Genomic DNA, 16,619 nt, shown 5'->3' on the forward strand with positions numbered 1-16,619 from the left:
TGTTCATATGCTATTTTAAGAGCGCATGTCACCAGTCATATTGGCAGGTGCACGCACCATCCTTCTATCATTCATGAACGCACACCAGCGCACGTCCATGCAAAGCATTACAAATTGCACGATTACAATGGGAAACATAATTAGAACAAAGATATTACGAAATACTGTACATCTCATAATGAGTAGTTATTCACCATCATTTGCAAATGGGTAATGACTGTTAAAAGTGATTAGGGGAGAGGCGAGAGACACGTATGGAGCACAGCTGAAGACGCATTGTCACGAGATATAAGCAACTCCTCTGCAGGATAAATGTTGTTTTATTCAGTCATTTGAGCAATATTAGGGTAAGTGTTGCTTTTTCCAGCCTATGTTTTCGGTGGTAACCCATTGTCAGTCAATAGTGAAAGTATCTGCATATAATGTCTTGTCGTTGACTGACTCCTTGGTGAAGTTAGTTTCACTTTGCCAATGAGTTCAAATAGACGAGTGCAAATGCGTGAAGGCTATGCTAGGTTTTAGTAAAGCATGGTTTAAGAATGACTATTCTATACGGTCTCGCAAGCAGCCTCCTTCAAATGCGCCTTTGAATGCCAAAATACCGATGTATTTATTTGACATATCGCGCGTTACGCCATTAAAGGGAATGACAGATTTCATTCTCATTGGTTTAAAATGATGTTACGCCCCAAACACACCCATATGACTGATTAAAAGACCTAGGAACACCTTGTTACGCCATGCGCTCCACTTTTGATAGCGAAACCCCTCCCAATGTGAACTGGACATCCTACTAAATTTGAATAGACTTTTGACGAGTGACGATGCACTTTAGAATGTCATGATAGGGCCCTAAGCATTTTCTGAATATGTGAAAATATCTTGTACACTCTGTTGTTCAGGTAGGTTTATGCCGCCCTGGGGATTATGGATCCGATGTGTCTCATCTCAACCTTCATAAAACCTTCTGTATCCCTCATGGTGGTGGAGGCCCAGGAATGGGACCTATTGGAGTGTCAGTGAATTACCATTCTTCTTTCCGATGTTCAAGTCTAAGTTTTAAGTTTAAGTATTCCTTAAATATGGGCTTTGGTGTATATTGATTTCTTTAGTATGACTTCCACAGGAAGGAACATCTGGCACCTTTTCTACCCAGTCACCCTGTGGTGCCCATGACATCAGGTGATACTGTAAGCTCTTTGGGGACAATAAGTGCTGCTCCATGGGGTTCAAGTGCCATCTTGCCAATATCATGGGCATATATCAAGGTAAACATGTAATTTAAAAAAAATGTTTTTATTATATCAATAATAACATTGTTACTAACAATGTAATTCTGAAACCCTTAATAAATTTGTTTACACCTAGATGTAGCCAAAATGTGGTCATAGACTACAGAGAATGTACTGTTCTTTTCTATTAGATGATGGGTGCCAGAGGTCTGATGCATGCTACAGAGGTGGCCATTCTTAATGCTAACTACATGGCAAAGAGATTAGAAAGCCATTACAAGGTGCTGTTCAAGGGATTAAGAGGTAAACCAGATGCTCTACCGTAACCCATTTTATGAAGTGTGGAACAGAAAATGTTTTGTCCTGTTCGCAAAAATACTGACACTTTTCTTTTACGTTCTTCAACTTCTTTTAGGGTTTGTTGCTCATGAATTTATTTTGGATGTTCGACCATTCAAAAAGACTGCAAATATTGAGGCTGTGGATGTGGCGAAAAGACTGCAAGATTATGGTATGAACACTGCGTACCATGGTTTGCTGTTCAACAATTCTCAAGTTGCTGCCATGCATTTCTGCAGACATTGAAACATTCAGCCAACTGTCCTTCACTCCCAGTACACTGACTTTTGCCCTCTGAACAGTGATAAGATATAAAGCAGACTTTGATACAGTTTTTAACCCTGTGAGCTCTATGTAAAACCTAGAATCTGACAGAGAATAAGTGCTGTTTTTAATATGGACTAGGCCAAGATGGGCAAGGGAATCAATAGATTCATCAATCAAGAATCAATAAATTGAAACTAGAAAATGTAATTCCGAGGAATTACCAGTGCATGAAAATGCAAGTCATAGTGGATGACTACTGACAGTTTGAATGTCTGACCAGTTAAACAGTTGGATAGTTTAAATTTGTAAATTATTTAATAGTGAATTAATAGATGTGCATCAGTAGACAGTTTAATGGATGTTGATAGACAGATAGTTTAATGGGTGAAGTGAAGAAAAGAAGTGAAAAAGTGAGGAAGAGAAAAGTGAGCTATCTAGTTCAATGGAGAGAAAATGGGTTCCATTGAAGTTGCTGCAGTCAGTGAGAGCACAGGTGCAGTTGATTGCATTCTAAGTCGTTATAGCCCTTGGAATGTGCCTTATATCCTTGTAGAATGGAGACACAGGCTACGTTTACACGACATTTCACCCTCTCCGTTTTCAAAAATAACATTGTGCACACCTGTAAGTTTTCAGAAAAGTTTTCCTTTACACTAACCCGGGTATATGCCTTCAAGAGCATGGCAAACTTGTCGGTGGCAGTGTAAGGAGAAGCTCAATCCCACATTAGCCAATCAGAATCCCAAAAATACCAACAGCAATGAACCACTTCCTCTTTCTGTTCTGAACTGACTAAAAATCTCCGCCTCGTCACAAGTCTCTGTTTGTACCTCTTTAGACGCAAACGAACAAACTGAGTTTTCCCAAAAAAACGATCAGCTCGTAGTTTGCGGTGGGATAAAACCTCCGTTTGCGTCTAAATGACAGGGTCAAACGCAGAAAAACATCACCGGTTGCATCGTTTTCGTTGTCGTCTAAACAGGGCCACAGAGGGAGTTGGCCTAGTTGAGCAGAAAGCAGTTGATACAGGTGCAATCAGTTTAATTGGCTCTGTGAGGGGGCATAGTTGAGCAGCTGTCAGTTGGTACAGGTGTTAATCAGTTTGATTAGCCCATTGTGATGTCATGGTGCCAATGCGAAGTCTATGGGGAAAAATAAGCTTGATTTACGTTAATATCTCAAAGTATAAAGTTTACAAAAACGAAAAATGCATTCCTCGAGTGTCCTTTTCAAGACCTACGTTACAAGGTTTGAATGAAGTTTCTATGTTAAACGGTTGAAGCTAAATTAGACGCAGAAATTTGGTGGGAAGAATAACTACAAAATGTAATTTCGAGGAAATTACCAGTGCATGAAAATGCAAAACATATATAATGCAAACAAACTTTTGTTTGGTATGGGAAGAGGAAACAGTTAGTGAGGGGCGGAGGAAACAGTTAGCGAGAGGCAGTGGAAACAATTGGTGGGAGTCTAGTTGATGACAACTGACAGTTGAAATGGCTGAACAGTTAAATAGTTGAGTAGTTTAAATGGTTAAATTGGTTAATAGTGAATTATAGTAGTGAGGACTTTTATTTTGAAACCGTTGTGGGCAGAGGAAACAGTTGAAAAGGATCTGTAGTGTTAAGAGAGCCAGATTGTGTGAATGGTTTGAAGAAGATGGATGCATAGAAAGTTGGATGGAATGTGCCTTATATCCTTGTAGAATGGAGAGGCACAGAGAGAGTTGGCCTAGTTGAGCATAAAGTAGTTGATACAGGTGCAATCAGTTAAATTGGCTCTTTGAGGGGGCCTAGTTGAGCAGCTGGCAGTTGAGTGCGAATCAATTTAATTAGCCCTTTGTGATGTCATAGTGCCAATGCAAAGTCTATGGGGAAAAATAAGCTTGTTTTTTGTAAATATCTCAAAGTATAAAGTTTACAAAAGTGAAATACATTGCCCAAGTGTCCTTTTCAACACCTACGTTACAGAGTTTGAACGAAGTTTCTACGTTAAATGGTTGAAGCTGAATTCAATTGGTTAGAAGAAGAATAAAAAGAAGACTACTTCGGATAACAGAACAGTGCATTTTCATGCACTATAATTAAATCAATTATAAGGCCAGCCTTAACCAATTTGACTCTTAAAGTACTACATGTAGTCTTTCAGGGAATAACGTATATTCGGGTGATTCCAGTTTTGCGGTGGCATTTTGGCTTCATAACTTCATAATTAAAAAATATTTTAATTAACAAACACTTTTCCATAATATAGCCTAACAGGGTGGAACTTTAAGGGTTCTTCAAGCAGGCGTGATGCATAAAACACTAAAAATAAAGGTGAGAGTTGGAGCTTGCCCAGAGACTTTCTAATGAAGAGACACAGCACTTAAATAATCTCCCATGAATGTATTGGGTTAGTCATAGACGTGGGAAGTGGGGGTGCGGCAGCACCCCCTGCAGGAAAGCACGCGTATTTATGTGTAATACCACTCACGATCAGAAAAAAAAAGAAGCTCTCCGTCCCCCTGTCTACAGTGGGCATCGCTTTCAAATGACCACTTCATTTGCGCATTACGCGGCGTGAAGCTGCGTGAAGCTTTAGTACTACTTTCAGCCACTGTGCGTCGCTCTGCCACTGTACATCGCTCTGCCCGCCGTCCCTTCTGAAAAAGCAGGATCTACCATTAAACATAATTGTTGCCGAGAGTAATCCCAGCCTACGAATTCAATAACAAAATAAATCATGCATAATTAAACATTACCTCGATTTAGGCTACTTGGGTATGGCTTAAGGCTTGACTACACGGTGGTAACGAAAATCGAAATCGAAATTTGCTGTCTACATTATTGTCAGTGTTGGGGTTAACGCAACTACGCAAATCAAAACAGTGGTGTGATAATTGAGCCAGTAGAGAAATAACTGTTCAGAATTAATCTGTAGCCTTGGGTAGGCTTCTGCAGAAAACAATGTTTTTGCCGATTTAATACTATCTGGCGACGTTTTTAACAGGCTACGCAATAGAGGCTTAGACAACTATGACTCACGTTTTGGTTTCGTAAATTAATTTGCCCTACTTATTGACTGCAATGTAGTCAATTGACTGCTTGACATGTCATTTTTATTTTTCTGTACAATAAACAAATACATCTGCTTTATGCCGCAGAATTACATTCATATTTGGCTGACTTCTGCAGACGCGCCACTCCTCCCCATATTCCAAGATTAAGATAGTAGCATATACAAAAAGCACTTCATACAATCATAAAAAAATAGTTAAAACGAATAGCTATTTGCAATTTTACAAAACACTGGTCCTCATTTTGCGAATGCGAGGACGATATGAGCCTGTTGCATTTAGTTAGATGAAAACCACTGGCTCGTAATCACAATAATTTAACACACGACAGTTGGATAGCCTACTTCATCATGTCCCCATGCCTACATTTTTGTGAGTAGCATAGAGATCGTTAAAAACAATAAAGTATGGCTCTCCGTTTGGGACATTGAAAACTTATATTTTTAATAGACTACCGTCGAAGATGCTGACTTTATCTCCACTATCATCAGTCATGCCCCTTGATCAAAGTGGGGAATGAAATAAAGGTTTGAGAACCACTGGCTTAACAAGTTACCTGCAGTCCAGAACACAGAATCTGTTGCAATATTCTGATGATCGGCGATGATATCTGCAAATGTTTGTTTTCCAAAGTAAAAATTTCACTTCACCATGCACCTTCGACAATACCTGGCCTACCTGGTATCATTACAAACATTATTCTGTGTCCTAAAACTGGCATATTGGATTGTGTTATTACTTGAACATTCCACACTATCCACAGCTGTGGTCGGCCTATCAGGGGCAGGAGGATTACTGTCAGCGCAGGCTTTATATAAAATTCTTCAACAGAAGGCCTCGAATGTTGTGGAGCGCTTTGCTTCGCTTCTGTAATCTCGGCTTCATTGAAAATGAGGGCTTCCCTCAATGACCCTCCGAGAATAAATAAAGGTTGAATGAATGAATGAATGCAGGCTTGCCCAAAATAAAGGCATGTGGTTTGCGCAGCCTACAGTAAATAACAGATCCGCCAGAATGTGCGTTATGATGCTTTTTTACGAGCAAGATGTTTTTGGTACCCTACGCACACTGGATGTTCTTAAATAACAATGATCATCAGTAATATTCGACCATTAATTTGGGTAAATGGGCAGGACATCCCGTATTTTGGGTGATTTGTCCCGTCAGGGACAGCACCACTCCCGATTTGCAATCACAGCTCATCGGCCTTGTTAACTTGTCAATAGTAGGCTACTGTAAACGCACCTGGAACAAAGTGTCCAGTGCCGCTGCTACCACGCGCATCTTGCACTGTGCGCACGGCACCAAGGGACAGAAGGGGCACCACAATTTAGCCAGAGAAGCTTTACTGCAAACTGTTTTTCACTCTTCTTAGAGAACGATTACAATGTCAAAATGCAGCAACAGCATCTTACATAATGATGATACTTTTTGGGTCCTCTCAGTCTCTCTATTATGCAGCAGATCTAACTTGAACGTTATGCTACTCGTTTTAATTGGGAACGAGAGGGAGAGAGGGTGGAAGTTTCCAGCTGGCTTGTGATTGTTGGTAATTGATTTCACCTTTTTTAATATAAGAAACTTTTAAAAGGAAATCACGAGAACACAAAAACAACGCGAGGAGATTGCGGAATTATCCGGTTCACACTATGCTACTGGCCATTTACAAAATGTGAGGGCACTTTGACATACTGTAGGCTGCACGCACTGTGATTTGGACTGATAGAATATGAAGAGTGGTCAATTGCCGTTGTGTAATGGAATTGGTGAGTCTTGAAGTCTTCAATAATCCGTTTCCCTTAAACTAAGCATTTACATGAAGCACATGATAGGCTATGCCAATTGAAACACTTTCCACTCAGATAGCTAGGTGGCTACCAGGTTCATAATTCACTTTTAATTGCAAACAGAAAATATCTAGCTAGCATCATTACATGCTTCTATTTCCACAGGAATGAAGGTTGTTCACATCAACTTTAATATACTTATCATTGTGCTATAGGCCTAAATGTGGCACAAACAATGTTGGAGTTTGTGGAATGACCATAGGCTATATTTGAATGGAGCTGGCAAAATATTATGAATACCGTGTAGACAATACTCTTAAAGTGGCAGTACACCATTTGTAAATTAGTTTTTTTTTGTTTTTTTTTGGGGGGGGGGGGTCCCGCATTTGAAGTGAAGTGTCCCTCATTTGGGGTTGAGGAAGTTGGCAACCCTAGGCCAGTGTTTTTCAACCACTGTGCCGCGGCACACTAGTGTGCCGTGAGAGATCATCAGGTGTGCCGCAGAAAATTACCCAAATGTCACTCACTCAGGGGCGTAGATTTGCGTGGAGGCCGAAGGACGTGTCCACACCAATGTCAGATTACGACTGAAATGTCCCCACCAATATTCAGGCTGAAGTGGGGGGGGAAGCGCTCACATGCGCTACAAAGAGTTAAATACTTTCTCACTTTGCTGCGGATCATCTCGTACAGATCGTGTAATGTGCAGTAGCCTATAAGGGTAAATCGTGCTGATTTGAAGTTACCTATAATAACTACCAGTGAGCCGCAGGAGACGCTGCGCTTCAGCTTCACTTCACTACAAGGCATATGAAGTGCGTCCAAATTCATCCATTCTTCTCTGTTGAACTCCTCGAGTAGGCTACTCATCACACGTGTCACATGAAAGAGCCTTTTCTCAGCTTTTAAACGGTGCTATAGCCACTATTTGCTGTGATAAACAGTTCGCGAGAAAAATTTACTTCAAGAGATTTAATAATTATTCTCTGTGCCCATCTCCACATCCATTCGTCTCGGTGGAATATCTTAGGCCTACACACTCTTCACGCAACACATGACAACCCATATATCAGAATAAACAGCAGACCTTACCGAACACAAAGGTGTAAAGCATTCCCGTGTATAGTTAGCTGTTCCAGAGTAATCCGGTTTTGAAATAAATTGTAGAAAAATTCAACATGGTCTTTCGGCTTTAAGCATTTCTTAAAACTGAGCTGTGCTTACATCGCCTAGCTATCTGTAAATAGGCCTATTAGAGAATATACAGGCAGCTTATGGTTAAGAGTTGTCAATGTAGCCTTAATGATTCTTTTCACAAAATGCTAAGCATGCATGTATTTAAGTTTCTTAAAACTGAGCTGTGCTTAAATGGGTCAATGCATGATTTCATAACAGACCAAATAGAAAATAAATGTTAAATATAGCCTACATATGTATACATATAAAATCAGATTATGTGCTACACATATAGATCAAGTTGGACAGTAGCACATTTTAATCATGGGTAGTTGGACAGTAGCACATTTTAATCATTTTATATCTATAGTGGCTGGTGAAAGAGTTGAGTGGCTTTTCCTTTTTTTTTTCCGGGGGAATTAGTGGGTAGTGTCCCCACCAAAGCTCAGACCAAACCTACGCCCTTGCACTCACTGGTCCAGAAAAGCAACTGTTGCATCAAAGAATTTAGAACCACATGCGCTCATTGATTGTATGATTGCACTATTTGTGGTATGCAGGCATTGTACAACGGGGGCCCCATATCCAGAATTCACAGAATCATCACATATCCAGTTCAAAACAACAATTAAATTAGATATAGTCACCTACAAATGACAGAGGGTGCTTGTTTTATTGAGCAGGTCTTGCATAGAAGCCATAATAAGGCCATCTGTGTATTATTTGAAATTTTAGGCTATGGTATGTTTATTTTTTCTTCACACAGGATGTTAGTGTGCCGTGGGACATTTTAAGTGTCAAAAGTGTGCCGTGGCACAAAAAAGGTTGAAAAACCTTTGCACTGTGCGTTTATGATGTTAGCATTTGTTGTAGGCTATATTTGTGATATGTGGATCAATTTAATGTAGGCTAGCCTCAGGGATGTGATTGGCCTACAACAAAAAAGCAGAAAAATATACGACGCATAGCAGGGGTGTGATTGGCAAAGGTTAAAACTCCCCCCCGAGTACTTTAGTGTAGGCCTACTATAGTGTTGACTACCGTATATATTTATATCACCTACACTTCATAAAATTCATGAGGCAAATCCTATGCAAGGGTGGCACTAGAAAAGGGCTTTAAAGAAAATATATTTGGGGTAAATACTAGGGGGGTCCGGGGGCATGCTCCCCCGTAAGAAAATTTTGAAAAATAACCCTTTAAATGATGACATCTGATGACTTTTATGGGAAGTATTGATAAAATGAGATACTTTCAAACATTATAGCATATTACAATACAGCCTATAATTCCTAAAGAAAACTAATTTATAATAGAGCAAAGTAGATGTAGCCTATAGACCTACAGAAGACTAAACCAAATATGGCTGAAATATACCATCATGGTCATTTTGCCAACAGTGACACAGAAACATGGATTTTTTCCATTTATGACATGTTTTGTTTACAACTTAAACCAACACTGAGTTTAAATGTTGACTAAATTATTTACTATACTCCTACTTGATGATAATATATAGCCTGCCCCCTAACAGTCCTCTGGGCCTACGTACAAAATAGTGAATCATGTGATAGGCCTATTGATATTTTGATGCTGATTGAAGAGGTTGCAAGGTTGTTGATATTTCAGTTCGAAAGATAATCAAATTACATCGATTCCTCTACTTCCAAAGTAACACTGTAGGTCCTACACCTCTCCTCCTAAAATAAATGGTAGGACTAGGCTCTGTTTTAAGCTACTGCACCAGGATTGTGTAGGCTAAGCGGCTACAACACTAGTTTTACAAGCGCACACACTAAATGGAGAGCTAGGGTTAAAATGCGGACTGTGCCTTTAAATTGGCGACTTTTTATCTATCAGCACAATGCTACAGTAGGCTATTTCCACTAAATATTCAGCTCAATATTATGTGCAAGACGTTTACTAAGTATGCCAAAGCTTTGATCTCGCACGTCACCATAACGTTACGTGTTCTCATGGTGAGATATGGCATCCTGAAATATGTTTTAGACAAGGGGCGCAAGGTTCACGGAGGAAATGGCTGGACAAACGCGAAATGACAAGGTGTTAACTAAACAGTGTAGTAGGCCTAAGGTAGACAGGCTTTGAAAACCTGTAAGGTTAGGCTAGTCTGTCACAGCTAACTTCAAGCACAGCTTACTTGCGCAGAAATTAAAATTCAATATCAGCATCACGAGATTCATTATCGGAAAATCCTGACCGCGAACCCGATGCAAAGCCAAAAAGAGGGGGGAGGCAGGGACTTCATACATGATGTCTTTTTTAATCAATTTGTTGACCTTTACCGTTTCATGGCTTCTGCTGAGAAACTAGTGCGCCACACACACTGAACTTGAATCAAGCATTCTTCAGAACGCAGCTGATCAACCCGTCTACTTTCACTTTCAATGAAATCCACTAGTAGGATCCTAAACGGAATACACTACTTGCGGCGTGATATTCGGAAAGATGTGAAGCACAAAACCCGTCGTCATTGACCTCTCCAGAAAAATCCCGCCTCCGTAACTTCCGTATCCATCCAACTTCCGGGCGTAGATTGTCTATAGACCTCTGAAGTTCGCCTACAAAAAAGAACCAAAACAGCCATCTTTGCCCATATAAGGAGATCCGGTTGTTAATTGAAGCTAACTACCTATGGCAAGTTGCATTGCAAGTTAGCTCTGGGGTAGCAAAAATCTAAGTGTGCCGCCTTCACGTAACGGAGATCACAGTATCCACTCGAAGGTAGAGGACAAAAGTGTGTTCAGGAAAACGTCTGCATTTTAGACTTTTTCATCCCTGCGAGAGTTTAAAAGATGCGATAATTCAAAATCCCCATGTTATTTTCCCATAGGAAAAATCGCCAGATACCGGATGTCAAACATGGCTGCTTTTTTGTAGGCAAACTTCAGAGGTCTATGGGAAATAACATGGCGTTTCGAAATATCATACCGGTAAAACATCTGTAGGTAGCGAAGTTGAAAAAGCTGGTGGGCAGATTGGCCTACACACTTCTGCCATCTAGTTTCCACTGGATTTTTTGATTGTCGGTGCCGTTTAAGTAGTATACTATAGACTATACTACTTAAACGGCACCGAAAATCTAAAAATCCAGTGGAAACTAGATGGCAGAAGTGTGTAGGCCAATCTGCCCAGCAGCTGGAGAGGTCTATTGTCAGCGGCCTGTTATAACGATGGCCTGTGTTATGCAGAAATGCTCACGTGAGTTGATTTGTGGGCAGGTGTATCCAATCTAACCGCCTTAGTGCCTTGCTTGCCTACGTGAGTTGATTGGTGAGGGGCGGGTGTATTCACTCCAGAGACATGGCATTAGCGGCTTGCTGTTGTTATGTGAGTTACGTTGGGTTCACTGGTGGTCCTACCCCCCCCCCCCCCCCCAAAAAAAAAAATTCTGGAAATCCTGATTTTTTTCCGGAAGAATCACATCTATTATGAATATTGCGTTGTGTAGGCCTGTTATGCATATATGAGTCAATGTGTTCTGTCTAATTTAGCCTGTTTTGACACCTATGTCAGAAGCGTCAATAATTATTACGTTTCATTAATGTTGGTGTTCAACAGTTTTATATTTCACGTGTTCACCGTCGATTTCGGTGCAAGGCTACAGCAACTTTGTTACCTTACTTAGATAGTAGACGGTTACTTTGTTTGTGTTAGTATCAATCTGTCATATCAATCGCATTTTTTCTGTAGTGTAGCCATAATGTTCTTGACAGTGATGTAGGCCTATGCCTGTGCTGTGTGTCATGCAATGCCAGTATGCTGTTGTCCATTAACAGAGAAAGGCGTTTAAATAAAATACTAACTTTTTTACCATTTCAATAAAGCCTATTTTTCCTGGCAAACTAACCCCCCCCCCCCCCGACTACAGCACCCCCAACCAAAACTCACTTCCCACGGCCCTGGGGTTAGTTTGTAACGCAAACATGGCAGTCTACACATCGTCTTCACATATTTCGCCCCTTCCACCGCCAAAAGTTATGTGATGTGAATACATCGTGCCAATCACGTGTTGTAATCTCGCAGCTGGAGCGAGGTTGGTGTTGTGAAACCTCCCACACACACACACACAGTTCTGCCTGAAATATATGCCCGATTTATATGCCCTAAAATGCGTCGCAATATGGCCAATAGGGACTTGCCTCAAAGGACTTTGGCTTACCTCAGTTTTCAAGCTGAATTTCAGTAGGTCATTTAAAGACTGTCAGACGAGTCCAGGAAGTGACATCAAATCCAGAAGTAATTACAAACTTGTTTTCTTTTACAGTTTATGGAAAAAGTAGTCACATTAGGTAGAAGCTTTTTATTATTATTCATAATTCACATTTATTTATTAAATAATCAATTGCGCCTGACTGTCCACGTGATTTGCCAGTCAACTGGGAGTAGCTCGAAAAGACGTGACTCACACATAGGGACTCAAGGCAGATATTGCACAGAATTTTGGTTAATGGTTTAAATGTCTCTCTTATTCGTGAACATGATGACTGACGGAGTAAATTATTATGATGTTTTATAAACCATTGTGGCCATACATTTAACAACCCCTCATTATATCACATAAATTAAGTGTTTTCTGTAGGCTAGGCTACTGTGTGACATTGGTTTACACTAGGCTACAGCAAAAATTTAACAAGTAAACTATCAACACATTTTCAGTACCACTGTTGCAGAAATCACATACAAGACTGGAATCACTCATTCACATTGAAGTAGAATTTGTTTTCTCCACAAACCAAATCAACAACCAAATAATTTTAATTTTAGTATTAAAAGTGGCACCTAAGACTGGGACAGCTTAGAGAGGTAGAATTCCTTTCAACAACTTCTAAGACCTATTCACAAACAATTGGAAAAGCTGTTTCATCATGTCAGGTCACAATGTTTAAACCAAATGAAATTGATTTAGCCTGACTTAAAGTAACACATTTTTCTTTTTTTCCCCTCTACCATAACATTATCACCTTGCTTTGTTGCTTTGTTACGACATTGTTACGGCTGGAACATTCTAATAAACAGTGAGATTAGAATTCTGCTTAAACATAATTAAATTATAGTGTCTTTGTTTGTCCATAGGTTTTCATGCTCCTACTATGTCATGGCCTGTAGCTGGCACTCTGATGATTGAACCCACAGAGTCAGAGGATAAGGCAGAGATGGACCGGTTCTGTGATGCCTTAATGGCCATAAGACAGGAAATAGCAGACATTGAAGAGGGCAGAATGGACTCTCGAATCAACCCACTCAAGGTCAAACCAGCCTAGCATTTTGTAACAATGTGGCACAAAGGGTTTACAGCATTTTTTGTTTACATCATCCCTAGATTGTATACAAAGCTTCCTTTTTAGACAACTTCTAGACATTTCTGATGCTCAAAACACTTCACAAACACATTTTCACATTTGAAGTGTTCTTTTTGTAAACATCACACCTTATATCTACTATTCAGATGGCGCCACATTCCCTAGCATGTATAGCATCATCCACATGGGACAGACCCTATTCCAGAGAGTATGCTGCTTTCCCTATGGTAAGTCTTATCGTGGATCATGTTACCCCTCAGCTTATTCTATTGCTATTGAGATTGATTTGATGTGACTGAGACAATGCATATTAGTCACCTCGACTGACAAACACCTATAATTTTTTTACAGCCATTTGTGAGACCTGAAACGAAATTTTGGCCAACAATTTCAAGGATTGATGACATCTATGGTGACCAGCATTTAGTCTGCACCTGCCCACCAATGGACACATATGAATCCCCTTATGAGGAAAGGGCTTCATCCTAGAGTCATTTGGGATCACACACCCACACATTCCTTTCAAATATATTTTTTATAAGTGTGTTGTGCAGTCTCCATGTTGTTCTACTTTTGATAAAGAGAACTTGATTTAAAAAAATAACTTAAGTTTTACTCTGCATGTATATATGATGAATGGTTCTCAACCCTTCCCCTGAAGTCAAAAATGACTACCGTAAAACTTCAAATAAAAGCTGAGTTCCAAATAGACAGTCTCTTTTACACGCCTGGTGTGGCTACAGGTTTGGATAAATAAAGGCCGGTCTCAAATAAAATATAGTAAAGCGATTTTGGAATATAAAATCCCAGGCTATTATTTGAAGTTTTACGGGAATATACATTTCACATACTCATTCACATAGCTTATATCTTTTTATACGTTTTTTTAGCCTAATCTCAAGTAATTTAGCTTCCTTCAAGTACAACCTGTAAAAATAAATAAGAAATATGACAAAATGATAAGAGAAATTGTCCTACCTCTGTCCTTTTGAGATTTATTCCTATAAACAATCCCTCTCTATAAACGTAAGCTTATTTAGGCTACTTGAACATCTTTTCCCCACTTATTCCATTGAAGTTCCTGAAACTTATGGAATGTTTTTGTGACAAAATGAAATAAATAAATGAAATATGAAAAATACATAAAAGATTAAATAAATAAATGATTAAAATAAATACTATATATCGACATTGACATTCCATATCGGAGGCCGGAATTTCCAAATATCCGATGTGGCATGAAGACCCTATTAGTCCAGTGTGGTTCACAGGTAGCCAGTCGACACTCATAGCTGTCAACATTGAGCATTGAAAATAAGGGAGATTTCCTGGGTTTCTCATCCAAAATAAGGGAAAATGTCAACATTCGTCCCCCAACGTTGGAAGGGTTGCAGTACTAGTCTTTCACATTTGCAACCTCGTGCATTGGTCAGCTAATAATGTAGCCAACAAAGTAGGCCTACTTTATTCACACCTAACAACAGCCTATATTAATTTGGTTAACTTTATACAGCCCTAAAAAGGCTAACGTTCTGTAATCGATGCCCCTGTGCACTATCATTCTCTCTCCTGCGTAAATACAATTTGTGCGTTCCAAGTAGCCTAGTACGTAATTCTTCTTAATAAAGTTGAAGAAATGCATTTCGTTATTTTAGAGAAAAATATAAATAGCCTGTCATGCAGTTTATGGATATAAATACCCTGTCATGCAGTTTATGGGCTACAGTGCAGAGTTGGGAAGTCATGGTAGGCCAATTTGGAGTGAATATACAAACGGGGAATTTTTCTCTACTCGTAGCTGAGTAGCCTGATGGTAGTACACACAGTGAGTACGACCGTACACTATGAAGGTGCCACTGAATCGTGCGCTCACGACAACCACGTCATCTTAAATAGGCTCACTCTAAGGTTGCCTTCAAGCAAGCAAAACGATGCTTTGAAAACATCTGGGGCCTGTACTACGAAGCGGGGTTACTGGCTTATCTGGGTAACTTCGAGAGTAACTTGGATCACGTGTGGCGTAAGTTCCCGATTAACCCGTACTACGAAAGGTGGATAGGTTTTAACCGAGGTATGCTGCCATGGCAATTTACACTGCATCTCAAACCTGCTCCGAGCAGGTTATGTTCTTGGTTAACCCGAGGTTTCCGTTAACCACACCCTTTATAAGTACCACCCCTCCACTAACAATTGGAGATATGTCGGCGTACCTGGATGATCTATACGACATCAGAGCGCAAATCGTGAGGTGCTCTCTTCGAGGGGTTTTAGAGACCGCCTATATATATATATATATATATATATTCTCTATGAAGATATAGATTGTCAGTCGAGGGAATTCGTTATCTTTGTCAGATGATCTAGGCAGAAGTCTCGAATGTCACCCGTCATAGCAATGCCCTTACGTGGACATTCATGTTTTCCATCTAATCGTGATGCTAAACATCTGAGCAAGAATACTGTATGTCCGAAAATAAATCGCACATAGGCCTAGCCTAGCCTACAGTATGCTGAACATCTGAGCAAGAATAGCCTAAAATAAATCGGACATAGCCTAGGCCTAATAAATTAAAATCACCATTTTAACAAACTTGTTGAGGGCAGTTCCAGCGTTATGGATGTGACAATTGGACTCATATTGGTAAACAAAATGCCTTAAAGTGGGGGCAAAATTAGTATCAGTGAATTAATTTGCATAACTTTTAATGCAACTGTCCTTTGAATACTGAGAAATCCTCAAATTTCATATAATCAATTTCATCCTAAGAATACAAGGCATTTTATCAGTGTTATGGATGTGACATGAAATTGACACACTTTTGTGAGAGATTACAGGTTTTCTACAAACTCTGTGAATTTTGAAGGAAACTGCCGAAACTATGATATGTGGCGTTATGGATGTGACGGTTTCACGTTATGGATGTGACGTGTCTGAACCAGTCCTCGACAAACTACATAAAACACATAATTAAGTAGTGAATTTTGATATGAAACAATTGAAATAGTAATCATGAAAAACTAGCGATGAAATTATTGCTTCCTCAGTGCCCACTAAGATCCACAGGAAGAATCAGGACAAGTCATTTAAAATATAAAAAAGAAATTTCTTTTTTTCTTTTTACTGTCATCAATTTTGATCAGTGATTCCCGGGTTACTGAAACATCAGGGAACATGAAACTTGGTGGCCACTCCCCTAAATAACTAGCCCTACCTGAACCGTTGCACCCAAGATGACAAAATATTTATGGTATGTTAGTCTCAAGAGCCTGCATCAACCTAACCCATACCCACTCATTTGTGATTTGCACACATAAAGCACATGCACGCGCACGTGCACACACGCACGCGCACGTGCACACACGCACGCACATGCGCACACACGCACACACACACACGCACGCACGCACAGTCGCACACACACACACACACATGCAC

At 39.9% G+C, this 16,619-nt stretch overlaps 1 protein-coding gene across 1 annotated transcript in view; it reads left to right on the forward strand.

The window, feature by feature from the left end:
- The window catches only part of gldc (glycine dehydrogenase (decarboxylating)), a 30,780-nt gene extending 16,993 nt beyond the window's left edge, over nt 1-13,787 (forward strand). Inside the window, exons 19-25 of the mRNA XM_076269594.1 lie at nt 903-1,015; nt 1,127-1,268; nt 1,424-1,535; nt 1,648-1,743; nt 12,957-13,129; nt 13,330-13,410; nt 13,535-13,787. Of these exons, the coding sequence (XP_076125709.1) occupies nt 903-1,015; nt 1,127-1,268; nt 1,424-1,535; nt 1,648-1,743; nt 12,957-13,129; nt 13,330-13,410; nt 13,535-13,672 (855 nt within the window). The 3' untranslated portion in view covers nt 13,673-13,787. The remainder of the gene's footprint in view (nt 1-902; nt 1,016-1,126; nt 1,269-1,423; nt 1,536-1,647; nt 1,744-12,956; nt 13,130-13,329; nt 13,411-13,534) is intronic.
- The last annotated feature ends 2,832 nt before the right edge of the window (nt 13,788-16,619 follow it).

Source organism: Alosa pseudoharengus, unplaced genomic scaffold (assembly GCF_046254945.1).
Source record: "Alosa pseudoharengus isolate Yale_2024_CS ecotype anadromous, Long Island Sound unplaced genomic scaffold, YU_APseudo_1.1 YU_APseudo_1.1_scf_6, whole genome shotgun sequence".
Taxonomy (NCBI): domain Eukaryota; kingdom Metazoa; phylum Chordata; class Actinopteri; order Clupeiformes; family Clupeidae; genus Alosa; species Alosa pseudoharengus.